We start from the raw sequence: 19575 nt of genomic DNA on the forward strand, positions 1-19575 counted from the left end.
TATGTGCTATCTAATTTTAACTTTGTTGACGAATTCTGGTGTTAGAGACTCCAACCCCAAACTCTTGCCAGCTTGGTTTCGCTCTTGTGATTGGGGCTGGGCCCAGGCCGGGAACCTGTCAGCTGCGGGGCTGTCACTGGCTCGTGATTGGGCCAAATGACACCAACACGTGACTGTTGGAGGTGCCACGTGACAATTAAAAGCCAGGGAAAGGTAGTAAACTGGACTGTAGTATAAAAGTCCGGGGGCTGAGGGATTGGCTGCAGCAGGTAAACATCTTCCCTGCGATTTCTTCCCAATGGGGTCTGACCCATCCAATTAAATAACATCCACCCCCCGGGCAACATTCTATTCCCGGGTCACATTCTATTTCCCGGGCAACATTCCATTCTCGGGTCACGTTCCATTCTCCCGACCACCATCGAATCGCGCCCGCAACACTATGGACACGGAAGCCTGCCTGCTATCATGTCTGGACAAACCCGCCTCCAACCTTGGCGTCAACGATGTGTACGAGATCGCCAAGTTGATCGGCACTGAGCTGGAGAGGCTAATAGACAGCCACGGGAAGAAGGTCGTGGAAGGTCTGATCCCTAAGATTATCCGCATCTTGGAAATGCTGGAAAGTTTCGTGACAAGGAACGGGAACACCGAGCAGGAGCTGATCCGAGCTTTCGTGAGGTTACAAGACGGAGAGAGAAGCGCGGGCTACTACAAGGTGCGTGCCTCCCTGGGACAATGCTGAATTTAAATGCCTTTTGTTTTAACAAGCCACGCTGTATCGAATAAGTATACATCAGCTATTCTTAGACATCGTCCCGAGATTCGCATGCAGTAATGCAGAGTGGTCTTCAATGCATATGTGATTAAATAACAAAGAGATTGCTGCTTATACAATATTACTTTTATACGTTGTATTATTTGGGGTTTGGGTTGTTGGGTATCCCTCTGTGGCAGAGAATGATTAGTTTTCCTAGACTAGCATTGGAGACTTTGATAAATGTTCAGTACTGCGAACACTGGAGATCCGAAATAAATGTTCGGAACTCATATCACTGTCGTTGAAGGTTTAACCCTGTTTTTTTTCTCTCTCCACAGAAACTGCTAGACCTGTTGAGTTTCTCCAGATTTTCTGTTGTTATTTGGAGACATTGATATTCCAGTAACATTGAGTTGAGTGTATAGAGAAAAGGTTACTGGCCCAGCTTTAATGCTTCACCAAGCTGTTTCCCATCCATCTTCATCAAATCCTAACATACCATCTGTTGCTCTTTGCTTCTGTACTAGTGAATCTTAATCTTTACATTCAACTTTTTACTTGCTTTGAGCACTGACTGTTTTACACGGCAAAGCCAGCATGGGGAGACTGTATGCTCTGAACTTTAAAAGGTATGTTGCATAAGGCTGTGATCCATAACACAATAGCTGCTAACCATTAAAGACAAAAATCTCCCAAAAAAACTACAGATGCTGGACAACAGAAGCAAGTACAGAAATTGCTGGAAAAACTCTGCGGTTCTGAGAACTGAAGGGCGTCATTGGACCTGAAACATTAACTCTGCTTTCCCTCCATGAATGCTGCCACACCTAAGGTTTTGCAGCAATTTCTGGTTTTGCTGTGAGCTACTGACCATTGTGAGATAACATTAGCTAATGCAGAATGCAAAATGAACATTTACAAAGTAGCAGCTTTGCTTGCCTATGTATACTCCTCCCATTGACGGATAACATATTTGCCACAGATACATATTTGCAAGTGTGTGCATTATTGCTGTTGGAATCTAATGAACCAAAGCCTTTGCTTATTTATCCATCAATGTGCACATTACCTTTTACAGCATTGATTTGGGTTGGTGAGCAGGGAAATCAAAAGTGCAAAAGGTTGAAGCACGGACCTCCATTGATAATTTAATAAGTTAATGTATGTGCCATGAATTACTGAGGAAGTTGTTAATGCAGGCCTCCAATTTCTGTGCCCTCAGATGACTAGTTCCTGAATTTAAGCTTCCTCTTCTGGATTACAATGCTGCGCTGTTACAGTGGTGATGTGCCTGATTTCCCAAGCATCTGTTTACGTTTGGGGCTGCACACTGGCTTTCCCTGAGCAGACTCAGTTTCTAGCACCTCCCTTCTGTACAGTCAAACTTAACTACCTTTTGACAGAATCTTCTGCATCCTTGCTGTCATACTTTTCAACAGTTTTTCTCCTTCCTTTCAACTTTACACTGTGTCTTAGTGATTGAGCAAATGCTTGCTTCTGTCACATGAGCTGATTCTTGTGGATAGATTTATTTATTTATATTTTTTGTTGGTTTCTTGAGATTGTGAGTGGAAATGGGCAACCAAAACAAGACATTGCTGGAGAAACTACTCAGTAGGTCTGGCAGCATCTATGGAGAGAAAGCTGAACTCCCCTTTAAAGTCTAGTGACCTTTCGGTCAATGGGCAAATCAGGAAATGGGGTGTGTGAGAAAGTGGAATTGAGGCAGTGGCTCGACCATCATTTATAACAAATGTCCAAACAGGCCCAAGGGCCTATGTGGTTTATGCCTGTTCCTATTTCTTGTTGGTCACACCTATTTTTTTTTGAGAATGACCGACCTGAGTCCTCCATACAGAAACACACTCTAATATGTAACCCTCTCATCTAAAACTGATTCACTTAACTTCTGTTACAGACATGGCTTGTTTCCCTTTTTGTCTTCACCACTGCATCAACTTTCACTTTGAGTGTAATTTGTGAGTGCAAGAAACTCGATCTCTGGCTGAAAGAAATCCCATAAATCGGCTTCAACCGCTTTCTTCATCTTGCTATTTAATTTATCATTGCCACTTGCAGGATGGCTTTGTGGCATTATCATGTCTTATTGTCCAGTGACCCAGATATTGTTCTGGGGACCTGGGTTCAAATCGCTGCCTTGGCATTCTTAATTCCTTTTAAATTTGACTTCAAGTAAGAGTTTAATGATTCTGAAATGGTGGGGGGAAATCCTTGTGATTCATTAGTGTCCATTAGAGAAGGAAACTGCCATCCTTACTTAGTCTGGCCTACATGTGGCTCCACTCCCACAGCTATGTGACTGTGCACTGCCCTCTGGGCCATTCGGAATGGGCTGGCCTAGTCAGTGACATCCCAAAAAACCATTGCTGCGAATGTTTAGGATTTTCTGAACATATATTGCTGTCCCTCTTTTTTTCTTTAAATCAACTCTTCTACACTTGTGTTCAAAAGTATCCCTGGTCTTAGCCTGTACAACACAGAGACATCATTCATTAATATTGTAGGTTCTTTCTCTCAATAACTGTAAACCTGTTATTTTCCCATCTCCAACAGTGCCATTTAATGATTCAACAAACTCACCAGTCACATGAGGCCAGATTGATTCCTGCATTAGGACCCTTTCAACGTGTTTCTTTTCACTTAATGACAGTCTGCTAATAGAAACGTCACAACCTCTCTATTTTCTGCTTTAAGTTTTCTTTTTCTCTCTCGTCCATTTTTCATTGCTATGCCAGTGGCTCTTTGACTTTTGGGTTGCGTTTACTATTGCAGGGCTTCTGTTTAGGAAATTGGGAATTTAAAGAATAGGTTATTAGAAAGGAACAACTGGAAATGTAAATTTTAGCTGCGGACCTATTTGTGACTTTTGTCCTGTGAAGCAACTGAAATGTTTGACTTTGACACAGTAACGTTCAGTGTCATCTTAAACTGTTTAAACTGTTTAGGGAGAAGTGGGAATATATTGCGGATGAAACAACTGAAATGGTTCTGTATTGTGGCTTTTCTCTCAAGCGTTGTTAATGGAATACAGGATGTGTACTATTACAAGGAACACACCAGGCTAGTGCTTAATGTGACTGGAGTGAGTGCTGAAGAGGAAGCTCTTCTAATATTTTTATGGAAGTTCTAGCTCCTTCCTGGGTGGTTCTGATCTGTCAGTAGATTCTCTGCTTGCCCCTTTGTGGATTTTGGCTTTAAAGATTATGTTAGTGCCAGAGTCTGCCACTCTCTGGTGCTTTCCGATCAGTATTCCAGGGGAATGCAGCCAGAGGTCAGTCCATGGATATCATAGGGGATCAGACATATACTAATGCAGCATGAAATGTGACTCCGGGATGGTGTCTTGCCTTTACCCTGGAAAAAGGGAGGATGCCAGAGTGGCTGTAGGACATCTTTTCTGGAATCAGTCAGAAGTTGTGGTCTGCAGTCCTTACAATGACATAGGCAGGAAGAGGAAACAGGTCCAGAAATCCAAATTTGGTGAGTTAGGAAGGAAGTATTTAACAAAAAACTACAGAACAAAACGACTTGAGCAGTAATCTCTTTCTTTCCTCCTGGTGCTATGCATTGGTGAGCATTAGAACAAGAGGATTGATCAAATGTGTGGCTGGAGAATAGGTATAGGAGGAAGGGTATCAGATTTGAGGCATTGGGCCCAGGACTAAGCCAAATGGGGGATGCAAACAAAAACATTTTGAGAAGATTTATAGCTTGGGTTGTGGATGTGGTTGTAGACTTGCTCACCAAGCCAGTGTGTTTGGTTTCCGATGTCTTCATCACCCTATTAGGTAACATAGTCAGCGTACCTCCGGTGAAGCTATGGTGTTCTGTCCCACATGTTATTTGTGTGCCTCAGTTTGCTGGGTGGTTGGTATTACTTCTGGTTCTGCTTTGCCTTGGTTTGTATATCCGATGCAGTTTGTGTTTGTTGGGATGTCAGGCCTCCAGGAATTTTCTGGCGTGTCTGTTTGTTTGGCTTGTGCTATAACAGATGTGTTGTCCCAGTCAAACTAGTGTCCCTCTTTGTCCATGTATATTGAGACCAGTGAGAATTGGTGGCTAGTTGGTGTTCATGTATCCTTGGACTTGGACAGGCTGGATGAGTTGCATTTTAACAGGACTGGGACTGAGATCCTAGAAAGGTGAGACTTGGTAGTGCTGTTAGGGTTTGCTAAGTGAGTTTGTCAGTGGAATGGGAACCTGATGGATAACCCAAATTGGAAGTGTGTTAAGATGGTAAAAGGAAGCAGAAAAGCTGTGAGGAAGACTAGCAGGCAGTTTGTGTTTGAAGGTGAGAGAGTTCAAATGGAAGCTAGTGTGCTAAATTTGAATAAAGGAAACTAAGAAAACAAAAGGCTGAATTTGACTGAGTTAGGTTGTGAAAGACATTTTAAGAAGTCAGTCATCTGTGGCTGACAAATGAAGTTGAGGACTGTATGATTTTTAAATGAAAAGATTTTGTGGTCAGAAATAGTACTAAACTTGGGTATTGGGAACTTTTTAGAATACAGCATAGGAGGATCAGGAAGTGAGGAATAGAATATGGATGCAATCTACCAAGAAAGTGTAGACATGCATAGTACGCCAGTTGCAAATGCACTAAAACTCAGTATGATCATAACTGGACTTCATATACTTGGTATTTGTGAACTTGATACTTTCCCAGCATGTCCTGATATAATCTGTTGTATTCACTAAACAGTGGGAGTTTTCTTGTGATCAAAATGAGCACATTGAGCAGCTCTGACATGTAGTTGCAGTGTGGGGAGTATGTTTTGAAATACATAAACGTTAGAGTAATATTCTGGTTTTATTCTTTCCCATAAAACACGTGGAGGGGACTTGTCTCAAAGTTGGCACTGTGTTGATTTAGGGGCTCCATCTGTAGGGAGTGCAGTTAGTTCTGAAGCACTCGTGGTTGTGACCCTGAACTACTTCTATGTATGTTGCTGCAGCATAAAATTTGGATGACTTATTGACAGCATATGGATTGTTTAAAGTCAGTAAACACTGCCTGACAATCCGTGTTTACCAAACTATGGATAGTTCTGTTTAGATGTGCAACAGAATTTGAAAGTGTACAATCGAAACTATTTTAATGGAGGGAAAAGTTAAGTCATACTTCAAACTTCATTTTAGTTGCGTCTGCATTAGTGAATGGCCAGTATAGCAAATATCATTTAGACAATTTCAAAAAGGTCTTCTGTTTTCAGAATTTGCATTCCATTCTGAAAATTTTTATGCAAGCTGCAGGCAGTTAATGCGTGCACAGCATGTTGGAATCTTTAATACATGAATTGTTCTATGAAAAAAGCATCTTGTGATGCAGGGTTAGTGTTCCTAGCTCTGTGCCAGAAGGTATGGGTTGAAGTCCCACCTGCCACAAGCTGTGTCATAACAACATGTCTGAGCAAGCAGGTGGTTTTTTTTAGGAAATGAAGCTTATTTTTGGGACAGGTTTGTGAAACCATTCACAGTAATGCTACACTATTTTAAACTGATTGCTTAAGGCCTGCTAGGGACAAGGGCATATGTTTATTTTAAAATTTCCCATTCCTTTCTTTACCATGTTTTCCACCTCCCATGGGGCAGACTGTTCTAACTGCAGTTTGTAAGTTCTGTTATGTCACTGTTTACATTGTCACACCCTACAGCCTCCCCTTTTTTAAATTTTTTCCTTTCATTGCCAACCACAAGTGGAGGAGGTTTGACCAACAAAGTGCTGGTAAGAAAGCTGCTCGTTGCACCGTCAATTGTACTTGTTCCTACCGTTACTTCAGAATGCCCCATGGCAGCTGCTTCCAGTCAACTTCCAATTTTCCCAATCTGCAACTTTTATGCAACACAAGATTAAAGGGTCCCAAAAGCTGTCACGTTTTCTGAGTTCGGTCTATGGAGATGAGTTTCATACAGAGAATCTTTGGTAGGGACCGAGCTATAGAGTAACAGATTGCACCTTGCTGCTCTTGTACAATTAGTCCATTAGGCAGAGAATTTGCTGCTTGAGTTAGGGTTGCTCAAAAACAAAAGTTAACTATTAAGCTTCCAGATAATTTTTATATGCAGTTATTTGTATGGTAATGATTTCCCCCTCCATTATGTTGCAAAATGCTTTACAGAAAATGATATACTTTTTCTGTGTAGTCACTACTTAATGTGTTTACATAATTCACCATTTGAAGTCTTTCTCTAGTTCTGGAGGTAATTTATTCACAGTAGATTGGTTAAAAATGGATAACTCACTAACTGAGTTCTTGTTTGCTTAGTTTTGCAAAACTATGGTTTTTATTTATCTACAACATTGACAAAACAGTTTGAATTTGCATTGCAATCCCCTCAGAGTGCTGTCAAAAACTGAGTGTCAGTTGTTTAAAGTTTTTCTGGACACCATGTTAACTGTTTTTCTCTTAGCAAACCTGTGAGATCTGAGTTTCTCCAGCACTTTGTTTTTATTTCTGAACTTTGCTTCTGGTAATATATTTCAAGTTGTGAACTTTGCCTCATTTTTACACGTTACTAGTTATTACAATTTGGGAGTTTTCCCCCAGTATGAGTCACAGATTATCCCTGATGCACAGTATCTAGGCTATTCAGCTACACAGTGAACTTTTTGTTTTAGTATTAGAACTTGTACTGGAAGTAGTATAGCCTACCCAAATGGATTCAGTAAAATGCTCAAAAGAGCAAAGAATGCCATGTTGTTTGAACATGTAGCTCAAGTTTAAAACCTCTAATTTCTTTTTAGAAAGGAAAAATCATACAGAAGCAAACTTAGAGCCACCATATCATACCACCTGTTTCCCCACAGAACTGACTTTGTCTTTTTCTCCTAGGCCAAACTACAAACCTATGTTTTCTTTCTTGCGAAGTAAAATGATATTATCTGCTAATACAATCATTCTAATTTTGCACTGGCTGTTTCACCATTAGTGTAATATTTGACTCTGCACCAACACTACAAAGGCCAACCGCCTGAAATACTTTTAGATAATAAAATGTGAGGCTGGATGAACACAGCAGGCCAAGCAGCATCTCAGGAGCACAAAAGCTGACGTTTCGGGCCTAGACCCTTCATCAGAGAGGGGGATGGGGAGAGGGTTCTGAAATAAATAGGGAGAGAGGGGGAGGCGGACTGAAGATGGAGAGAAAAGAAGATAGGTGGAGAGGAGAGTATAGGTGGGGAGGTAGGGAGGGGATAGGTCAGTCCAGGGAAGACGGACAGGTCAAGGAGGTGGGATGAGGTTAGTAGGTAGCTGGGGGTGCGGCTTGGGGTGGGAGGAAGGGATGGGTGAGAGGAAGAACAGGTTAGGGAGGCAGAGACAGGTTGGACTGGTTTTGGGATGCAGTGGGTGGAGGGGAAGAGCTGGGCTGGTTGTGTGGTGCAGTGGGGGGAGGGGACGAACTGGTCTGGTTTTGGGATGCGGTGGGGGAAGGGAAGATTTTGAAGCTGGCGAAGTCCACATTGATACCATTGGGCTGCAGGGTCCTTTTTTTCTTTGTATCAATAGCAATCTCCTTTTTGCTCTGTTATTGAAAGATTTTGCCTCCTTCCTCAATACTGCTAGGAAATGCTAATTTTTGTGTCTGCTATATCATTTTGGTAGATTTCCAGACTGGCCTCGTAGCTTTGGGTGCTGGATTTGAGTCTGGCCAGAGCAAATGTTTACGCTCTCCAGGGAGGCACTTTTTTACTATCCTTTTTAATCTTCTAATCAGTCAGATCATGAGTGTTCCTTTTGACGTTCTTTATTGAAGCTAAGCTTCTGTCCTTTTGCGTTACATGCAGGATGTCAGTTAGGTCTTGTTTTAGTGTTTTCTAATGAACTCAAGCTTTATTTTTAATCCTGAATTTAGTGCTCCTTTCTCCACCATAAGCAGCTTTCAAAATCAGAGCACGTTGATCTTGTCCTGCTCTTGCTAATGTGTACATTCACTGGTGTATGGCTGTAACTTTTTTTTTTCAGGAAGAGTACAATGTTTGCCCTTTCTCATCATTGGTTTGGGATGACTACAATCAGTGATTATTTTTACCATCACAGGAAATGCCTTTATTTGGAAATGCTTCTTTAAGACAATGGGAAATTAAAATTTACGATGTTCTGTATGAGGGAATATAAAAATGCATTTGTGATCTATACATCTCACCAAAATACAATTAACTCCATGCTAAGATTTCAAAAAAAGCCCCAAGGATTGAGAGCAGCCATTTGCTTCAGCTGCCAGTCTGTGACCAACAAGCTCATTCTCCAACATGGGAGAGCAGTCTGTGATGCTGACAATCTGGTTGCAAAGTCACTATGTTAGTAGTGAAAACGTGTGCTATGGAATTTTTGGCTTGGAAATTCCCTGGCCTGTTTCCAGACACCTCACCTGTTGTTTCAGTTGTAGCCTGAGCAGAGGTGTGGAAACAGTTTCACTTTCCCTCCATTCAACTTTGCCATACATCTAGGGAGCAGACATGACTCTGAGCCAATTCTATTTTTTAAAATCTAGTATGCATTCTGATTTGTTTGTTGTGGTACAATCTGACTCCAGTTTCCTCCCCACCTATTCTAGAAGTCTTGTTTGGTCATAGCTTTTTTTATGATTGCAGTTCATAGTTGAATTTACAACCATGTACTGCAAATGATTTGCCTGGAGAAATGATCACTTTCAATGCAAAATTGAGACCCATCAATGGCATGTGCAGTATTTAACCTGACTTCAGTCAAGTCAAACTGAAGCAAGACCAGGATGAATCCAGTCCTGGTGATTTTAAATGTCGAGCCACAATCATGCTACAAGACACAAGTTATGAGCGTCAGTTGCTTGGGTGGGGGCAGCTCGGACAACGACTTGACACATTACTGGAAAATGCTCCCTACTTGATTGGCCCTCCATCCGTCACCTTCAACATAAACTGCTGCTGCAGTCAGTTCTGAAGGTAGTGAATCATCTACAAGATATGCTATCCTCGCCAATTTGACAGCATTCTCCAAATCTGCAAACTCTACCGTCCAGAAGGATAAGTTCAGCAGGTCCAGTAACCTTTAACTGAAATATCTTGGCCTTGAGTTTTATGTTCGGTTTCTTTTATAACAAAGAACAGTCTTACATTAGCTATCTTGATTACTCACTGTACCCACACATTTAGTGGCTCATATGGTAGAACATCCTGTGTAGCTCGGAATTCTACAGCCATTCTCTTAAGGACTATCTTGCTTTTTGCTTTACAGTTTTTGTTAACACATTCACCTATTCCCCAGACTATATAACTACAGGATGTTTGCCAAATTTCACAACCGATTTATATAGGTCAGAAAACTACTTATGACCTCTTCGCAACATATTTTCTTACCTATCTTTTGTCACCTACAAATTTAACCACTTTTTTTTTCTGTCATCGTCCATGTCATTGAGGCCCCTGTGGGATGCTGTTAGTCAGAAAAAGACCCATTTATGCATTCTCTGGCTAGCAGGCAGAAGACATTCTCAATCTAGAATGGTTAAATGGTTTTTCTTTCACGCAACCATGCTGACTTTCTGATTACCTATGATAGATGTCAAGCCAGCAGACCTATGATTTTCCTGCTTTCTGCCTTCCTACTTTGTTAATGTTTCCGTTCAATAGATTCTTCCAGAATCTAGGCACTTTTGAAATATTTACACCAATGCATTTACCACCTCTGGAATTGGAGATTGTCAGCTCACAGATCCATCTGTTTTCTCAGTACTGCTTGTCCTCTTCCCATTTTTTTCTTGCTCAGCATTTTGAGATGTGGGCTTCATATTTTCTTATCATAAAACAGCTCATTGGAGCACATGAGCAGACCCTCCAGCCCACTCATGTCTGTGCCAACCGTGATGCTATTCTAAATTAATCCCATCTGCCTGTATAAGATCCATATCCCTCTATTCCCAGCGTGTTCATGTGTCTGACAAATCGCCTCTTATCTGCTCCTACTACCTCCTGTGGCAGCATGTTCAATACGTCATCACTTTTTTAAAGAAATGAAAATGAACTTGCCTGTCACATCTCATTTAAACTTTTCCCTCTTTCCTTTTAAACCTATTCCCCTAATATTTTGACACTTCCACCTGTGGGGGTGGGGGTGGGGGTGGAGGTGCAGGTGCAGGGGTTTGGAAAAAGCCTGACCATCCACCCTATCCATGCCCTTTGTGGCTTTATACAGTCATAAAGCTGTACAGCACAGAAACAGGCCTTTTTGGTCCAACTTTCCTATGCTGACCAGGTATCCTAAATTAATCTAGTCCCATTTGCCACATTTTGGTCCATATCCCTCTAAACCCTTCCTATTCATATACTCTTCTAGGTGCCTTTTTAAATGTTACAATTGTAGTAGCCTCAACGCTTCCTCTTGCTGCTCACTTTCATACATGTACCGCCCTCTGTGTGAAAATGTTTCTCCTTGGGGCCCCTTTTAAATCTTTCTGTCTCACCGTAAACCTATGCCATCTAGTTTAGGACTCCCCTAACCTGGGGTAAAGACCTTAGCTATTCACCAACTATGAACTTCCATCCGTCTTTTGTTTGACAACCGTCCCCAGGACTTTATCGTTAAGTGCATAAGTTCTGCCCTGACTTACCTTTCCAAAATGCAACATCTCTCATTTATCTAAATTAAACTCTATCTGCCATTTCTGTGCCCATCTGATCAAGGTCCAGTTGTACTCTGAGATTACCCTTCTTGACTATCTGCTACACTATAGACTTTGGTGTTATCTGAAAACTTGCCACTTCCTCCTGTATTCACATCAAAATCATTTATGAATGACAAAAAGCAGTGAATCCAGTGCCGGTCAATGTGGCATACTGCTGGTCACAAGTCTGCTGTCTCAACCACTACACTTTTACCTTTTGAGCCGGTTATGTATCCACGTAACTAGCTGTCTCTGTAATCCATGTGATCTAACCTTGCTAACCAGTCTACTGTGCTGAACCTTGTTGAATGTCTTGCCAAAGCCCATATAGTCAACATCTACCACCCTCCCCTTATCAATCCTCTTTTTGTCACTACTTCTTCGAAAAAAAACAAACAAGTTAATGAGTCTAGATTTCCAATGCACAAAGCCATGTTGACTATCCCTAATCAGTGCTTGCCTTTCCAAATACATGTAAACCCTCTCTAACAACTTACTACCACTGTCAGGTTCACCAGTCAGTCATTCCCTGGATCTTCCTTTACAGCTTTTCTTAAATATTGGCACCACATTAGCCATCCTACAGTAGTTTCGTATTTCACCTGCGGCTATTTATGATACACGTTTCAGCAAGGGGCCCAGCAATGTCTTCCCTAGCTTCCCAGAGTTCTGGGGTATACCTGATTGGGGTTTGTACACTTGTATCAGAGGCTGATGGGCAACCTGATACTAGTGAAAACAATTCAAACTTATGCAATCTCTCCTGATAGATTTATATCTGCTCCAATCCAGACAATAATCCTGGAAACCACTTTGCACTCTCTCCAAAGCCTCCACCTTCTCCCTGTAGTATGGTGGTCAGAACAGCACTCCAATCCAAGTAAGGCTTAATTAGAGTTTATACAGTTGCCACGTTTTGTGCCAACTTCTATACTGAATGTCCCGACTGATGAAGGCAAGCATCCTTATCCACTTGTGATGTCACGTTTGGGGAACTACGAATTTGCATTCCAAGACCCCTCTGAATATCAGTGCTGCTAAGCGTCCTGCTAGTGACTGTATACCTTCCTCTTGCATTTCATTTTCCAAAATATGTCACCTCTCTGTTGTCTGGATTAAGCTCCACTTCCAGTTTTTCTGCCCAGCTTTTCAACTGGTCTGTATCCTTTAACTTCCCTCACTATCCACAACTCTTCCAATTTTCACATCTGCAAATTTACTAATTGGACAACCTATGTTTTCATCTAAATCATCAAAGAACAAAGGTATGAGTGCTGTTTGTTGCAGAACATCATTGGTCACAGACCTCCAGTCAGAAAATACCTCTTCACCACTACCCTCTGGCTTCTATGGCCATGCCAATTTTGTATCCAATTTGCAAACCTATTATGGATCCCATGTGACTTAATCTTCTGGACAGCCTGCCTTGAGCGACCTTGTGAAATGCTTAAAGTCCATGTAGACAAAATCCACCGCACCTCCCTCATGAATCACTTTTTGTCACTTGCTGAAAAAACTCTCAAAATTGTGAGATAAGATCTCCCCTGCACAAAGCCATGCTGACTACCCTAACAAGTCCATTCTTTTCTAAATGTGAGTAAATCCTGTCCCTTAGAATCTTCTACCACAGAATTAAGCCTCTCACACTTATAATTTCTTGGATGTCACTGTTGTTCTTGAACAAAGGAACAACATTGGCCAGTGATAATGGGAACTGAAGATGCTGCAGAATCCAAGATAATAAAATGTGAGGCTGGATGAACACAGCAGGCCCAGCAGCATCTCGGGAGCACAAAAGCTGACGTTTCATGCCTAGACCCTTCATCAGAGAGGGGGATGGGGTGAGGGTTCTGGAATAAATAGAGAGAGAGGGGGAGGCGGACCGAAGATGGAGAGAAAAGAAGATAGGTGGAGAGGACAGTATAGGTGAGGAGGGGATAGGTCAGCCCAGGGAAGACTGATAGGTCAAGGAGGTGAGATGAGGTTAGTAGGTAGGAGATGGAGGTGCGGCTTGGGGTGGGAGGAAGGGATGGGTGGGAGGCAGAGACAGGCTGGACTGGTTTTGGGATGCAGTGGGTGGAGGGGAAGAGCTGGGCTGGTTGTGTGGTGCAGTGGGGGGAGGGGACGAACTGGCTGCATTTGGGATGCGGTCGTCCCGCCTCCTTGATCTGTCCGTCTTCCCTGGACTGACCTATTCCCTCCCTACCTCCCCACCTATACTGTCCTCTCCACTTATCATCTTTTCACTCCATCTTCGGTCCGCCTCCCCCTCTCTCCCTATTTATTCCTGAACCCTCACCCCATCCCCCTCTCTGATGAAGGGTCTAGGCCCGAAACGTCAGCTTTTGTGCTCCTGAGATGCTGCTGGGCCTGCTGTGTTCATCCAGCCTCACATTTTATTATCGTAACATTGGCCACTCTCCAGTCTTGAGATTTGCCTGTGGCTAAACGGGAGGCAAAGATCTCTGTCGAGGCCTCAGCACTCTCCACTTTTGCCTCCCTCAGTATCTTGGGTTAGATCCCGTCAGACCCAAGGGACTTGTCCACATTTAAATTTTTGTCAAGGCACCTAACACCACCTGGCTCTTAATAATGATATGCCGTAGAATATCAACATGCCCCTCCCTGATTACCATCATCCATCTCCTTCTCCTTGGTGAATATTGATGCAAAATACTCATAAGGACGTTACCCATTTCCTCGGACTGCATGCATAAATTCCCTTCTTTGTTCTTGGGTGGCCCACCCTTTCCCTAGCCATCCTCTTACTCCTAATACACATCTAAAATACCTTTTAGGATTCTCCTTAATCTTACTTGCCAAGGACATTTCATGGCCTCTTCTTAGCTTTCTTAATTCCTTGTTTAAGTTCTTTCATGCCCTTCCTTTATATTTCTGAAGGGTCTTATCTAATTTTAGTTTCCTAAACCTGACATTTGCTTTTGTTTTGTTGTTGTTGTTGTTAGACGGAACTTCCATATCTTTTGTCACCCAGTGTCCCAAAATATGCTTTTCTTGTCTTTCCCTCCCTAGCATGTCAGCTGTCACTTTATTTACACTTCCTTTTCTCGGTACCTGCAAAAACTCATCTGTTTTTCAACATTTCTGGCTAGGTTCCTGTTCTTCAGGAGGAAGAAATCAGAATATTATTTTTTTTTGTTGCATGGAAACAGGGCATTATGTGCCCATCAGGAGTATCCCTGTACACCAGCTAACATATAGAAACAAATGTTGATTCCAGTCCTTTTTATATGATTTATCTTGCTTTACCTTTGTAAATATAAGTAAACGCCTACACATGCCTATGGAAAATAGAAGGGGCACTTACTCCTACACTCCCTCCAGAAATCGGAAACCTGTGTAGTGCCAATAGTAACGGCTAGAATTTGGAATGAGTTTTACGGGCAGTTTAGTGGGATCTGAAGCCAGCTGCCCTGGACTTCAGTTTGGAAATGCTACCATTACAGTGACAGACACATACGTGCACACAGTGACAACCTCAGCACTGTATTCATTGTACCAACATGAACATGTTTCCTATTTTGTGTCCCTTTTTTTTCTTTCTTGTATGGTGTATGATTGTGTTTCAACCCTGTGTTCAGTAGAGATTCAGTTATGATCTTTATTGATGTGATTACTATTGGTCTGGCAACATGGGTTATTTACATCTATCACCTGCATTCCTTAAGATGACAGTCTTTTCTTGAACAATTACAGTCCTTGTGATTCCCATAATGTTGGGTAAGGGTGATAAATGAAAAGTGGCATGCTCCCAAATCATGAGTAATTCTGAGAGTAGCCCAGAGTTCAATGTGGTCTTTCTGACACGCCCAAAAATCTTGTATCTGGGATTATCTTCAGTTTTTTTGTGCCAGAATTAAGTTAGAATGCTAACATATCGTTATTGTCTCCAATATTGCAGTATTGTACTGTAGTATACTTCATTCCTGTTCTGTGTTTCAGGATCTGGAACATAAAACGAACATATGGCATAAACCAATCCAGGAACTACAGAAGCAGATTTCCCAACTGACAGATGAAAACCAGCGTCTTGTTAACCAGTTGGTTGAGATTCAGTCTCAGGAAGGTAAATCCGATCACTGGTTACACGAACCCCTGCATCTGCATCCTATTGCAAGCAAGCTGAGTTTGTAAAGGATTTTCTGTGAATGTAAAATTTCCCTCCATAATGCTGCAGAAGCCAGAGGCCTTCAAAATAGCATGTGCAGTGCTCCCATGGAACTTATTGTAGCCTTCACTTTCATTCCTGCCACTCCATAACACGTTATGCCATTTTATCAATTTAAAATAGTAACAGTTGTCGGAAGATGGCAGCGCAGTGATAATTTCACTGGACTAATAATCCTGAGAGGCCCAGGGTAATGCCCTGGTGACCAGGCTTGAAATTTTATTATAATTCATAAATTTGGAACTTAAAGTTAGTCTCTATATTTGTGATTTTGAAACTGTCATTGGTTTATTAATGTCCTTAGGAACTTTGCCATTCATACTTAGCCTGGAAAATAGGACTCCAGATTAACAGCAATCTAGTTGACTCTAAAGTGTCCTCCTGAAATCCTCTAGGACACCACTTGAGGTCAGTGATAAAGGGTAGCAGATGTTGGCTCTGCTGAATGATTTTAAAAATGGCCCATTCTGACCAGCTTTTAGATCCTTGGTTAATATCCTATATTGTCTGAACATATTTTGAAGTTGTTTAAAACATTATCTTCCTGAAGAGGTTCCTTCTTCATTTTCAGTTGTTAAATGTAACGTTTCTAAATCTTGTCTTATCCCATTCACACCTGCAATAACCTCTCTTTTTGTAACTTCTCACAATAATGAAGTCTGATGACAAGAATTATACAAAGTGAGGTCCATGTTCCTCAATTTTACTGGTTATGTACGTGCACAATGCTGGAGAAACTTAGCAGGTCAGCTGATGCCTGGAGAGAGAAATAGAGCTTTTTGTACTTAGTTTTTTCTGCTCAAGTAGTTCTGCACTTTGCCTGCCTAACCTTACAACCAACGTTTTTAACAATTCACTCGAGCCCTATTAAGCAATTGCTGCTGTGTGAGATTGATGCGTTTTCTTTAGTGAACTGCTTTTCATCTTTTTATTTCTTGAAGCGACGCTGAGTTCAGTGACCCTGTATTTAACATCTGCACACTTTGATTTTTGGCATGTTGTTGTGTTGGTCAGGAATTCATCATGATAATATCTCTTAGATTTAAATATTATTGTTCTTTTTGGTCCATTCCAAGATGGCACCTACCTTTTTTGTCCAATGGTAGGGGGTAAAGTCCATCCTACCAGTAGATTTCAGTAGAAGTACTAAGTGTTGTTGTTGTTGTGGCCGTTGTTGCTTTTCTGTGTCAGGAAGTGTCCTTGAGCCATGAAGGAACACTCGCTTCCTCCCCACCCCTGTTCTATCTATCTTGTGTCAATTGTGTTGTCTGGCAAGCTCCAGAGAGCAGACAGAAGAGTCTGACTGTGAATGACTGGAATTCAAACTCCGGTTTCCCAGATTTGAGTTGTAAGCTGTAACATTGTAGCCACTATGCCCCTGATAACACATTCCTAAGGCAGTTGTATTGTGCCCTCTGTTGCTCAGTAAAGGACAGATAGCCAAAAGCTAGACAGCTGATTTTGAGCTTATGATACTGGCAGGGCACTTAAACTGGTGGCATAATTTTAAACTGATTTTTAACAACATCTGAGGGAAGAACTTTGTTCAGAACATGGCTTGCCTTCATGTGGTGGGATTTGGTGAGGCAAATTCAAAACTTATTGATTTGTGAGTAATTATGGTTTTATAATCTGCCACCTACTCTATCAATGTATTCTTCCATGACTTGAGTGGGATTGCATTTTGTGCATTTAAAGATCTGACCTACTTTTGCAAACCCTGCAGGATACTATTTAGCGTAAATTCATTGGCATTCTAATGTTTTGATCCAAGAGCAGGTGCATTGATGTCCTATCTTTTATCAGACAGCCTTTCCAAGAAGGAACGGGAAGTAATGCTAAAATTGAAAGAAGTGGTTGATCAACAGCGAGATGAGATCCGAGCCAAAGGCCATGAGATCTATTGCAAGAATGAAGATGTTGATGCAGTAAGTAACAAACCTTGCTGCTGTGGGTCGGTTTTTACTTAAGGTTCTTTAGTTTTAGTGAAAAATTGTAAAGTAGAAGTTGCAATTAACTACAAGAAAATCTTTTTGTAAAGAACATAAAATTCAATTGTGTCTATCCATCTCCTGTTGGAAGTTTTTGTAAAAATATCTTTGGATCATCAGATTACAAGGTTTTCTGTTCACTTCTGAATTGTTTACCACCTTTTTGAAAACTGTTCATCACTCTCTTTGTTGCTATAGCACAAATAAGTTTAAGAAGTTGTTTGTACTGAATAATGCTGTACAGTGTAGAAAATCGGTCAACAGAAATATTAAAATGAATGCCAAGCCAATTAAGAAAAGAATTGGAAGAACAATTAAAAGTTAGACGTGGCTTTTAAGGATGATATTTGACACTGGGGAAAAAGCAGTGAAGTATGGGGAAATTATGCAGAAGCATAACTGCTGACATTTACCCCATGTGTGCATTTTACCAGTTTACATTCTTTTTCTCTGTCAGTAAATGAAACGTTGCCAAACTGTGGATGTGAAGATGTTTTTATTTGTGGCCCTTATTACCTTTTGTGACAAATGCTGTGGTGTGTAAATAACGAAATACAATGGAGTTTTGTGCTTCATTGTTAGTATGTCTTATTGTTTGATTGCAATGGTTTGGATTACTTAAATACAAAGGAACAGTGTGCTTCTAAAACCATTTGCACTCCAAATCAATCAAATGTAGCTAAATTGTTAAGGGCAGATAAGTAACTTAAAATTCTGAAGTGATTAGTTCAGCTTGTATTGTAAATAGATAAGTGAAATGATTAGTTTATGCTACTAAAGCCAATGATCCCTTCTAGAATATGACATTATGTATAAAAGAAATCTCCAATTGCATGACAGCCTTTACTTCAGGTAGTTGAAAAGACTTTAAACACGGAGTCTGATTTTTTTTTTTAAAATGGTACTCCTGATGAGCAAATACAGAATATAGTGCTTTCTTGCAACAAGCACAAAAATCTGGTTCAACAGATTTTGATGCTTTGATTCTGGTACGAATCTTCAGTTGGACTGCAGTCATATTTGACAATTAACTGTTTATTTCTCTCCAGAGATGCTGCCAGATCTGCTGAGTTTGCCCTGTGCTCTGTTTCAGATTTTTAGCATTCACAGTATTTTGCTTTTTATTCTAATACTTTCATGTATCTGTTCAGGGACACTTCAGAACTAGTTCTTTGTAAGCGCTGTTCAGTTTCCTTATCTTGTAGCAATAATTTCACTATTTTAATGAAAAGCTTCACTAGATTTCATGTGCCCTCCTCCACCTCAAAATACTTGAGTTATAAAGGGTTGGTGACACACACACAATAATTGACATCTTGAGGAAGCTGTGTCACCAAGTTGTGAGCAAACTATAATTTTTGAGCTACCAGTTCGGCCAGAAATAGTAATCTGACAGAAAACCATAGATATAATACTACTGGGGCATATTATTCTGTCACCTAATTGTTTTGAGGTCTCCGAGAATCCTATTCACAGCGCATGTTTCCATTGTGATAGAATACTTGAGACATTTTAAGTTTACTACATCTTTGCCCCTCACCCTTTTGTTCTGTTATAGTGTGGGTGTACAGCTCAAAGGACCACCCAGGATTTGGAAACAGCCACGTAATAGTGACAAACAATGGAAAATCTTGACCAGTTTCCACATTATAATAACTAAAACTTCTGCAGTGTGTCCTTCGTTCCAAGGGCATTCTCTTTTGCTGTTTTGTTGGTTTGCACAGTGACAAATACAGCTGACTGCTAAAATATTCTTTTTAACCATTTTTATTTTTTAATCCTATATCAAAAAGGTTAGGTGAGGGAGTGAAAATGACTGACATTTGAGGTGTCTGGGGAGTGAGTGAGACGCTGTGATGTGACATAACTTTCGGGTCCATTAATGAAACAATGGCACAGGATGAGCTAAATCTCAAATCTGCATTTTATACTTTACTGAACAAGTTTTAGTATTTCCCATCTTACTCTTTGTG

At 41.0% G+C, this 19575-nt stretch overlaps 1 protein-coding gene across 2 annotated transcripts in view; it reads left to right on the plus strand.

The window, feature by feature from the left end:
- The first annotated feature begins 188 nt into the window (after nt 1-188).
- The window catches only part of rilp (Rab interacting lysosomal protein), a 44376-nt gene continuing 24989 nt past the window's right edge, over nt 189-19575 (plus strand). For both annotated transcript variants that reach the window (XM_048557046.2, XM_048557047.2), the window contains exons 1-3: nt 189-718; nt 15386-15509; nt 17418-17539. In XM_048557046.2, the coding sequence (XP_048413003.1) occupies nt 443-718; nt 15386-15509; nt 17418-17539 (522 nt within the window). In that variant the 5' untranslated portion in view covers nt 189-442. The remainder of the gene's footprint in view (nt 719-15385; nt 15510-17417; nt 17540-19575) is intronic.

This window comes from Stegostoma tigrinum, chromosome 27, assembly GCF_030684315.1.
Source record: "Stegostoma tigrinum isolate sSteTig4 chromosome 27, sSteTig4.hap1, whole genome shotgun sequence".
NCBI classification, from domain to species: domain Eukaryota; kingdom Metazoa; phylum Chordata; class Chondrichthyes; order Orectolobiformes; family Stegostomatidae; genus Stegostoma; species Stegostoma tigrinum.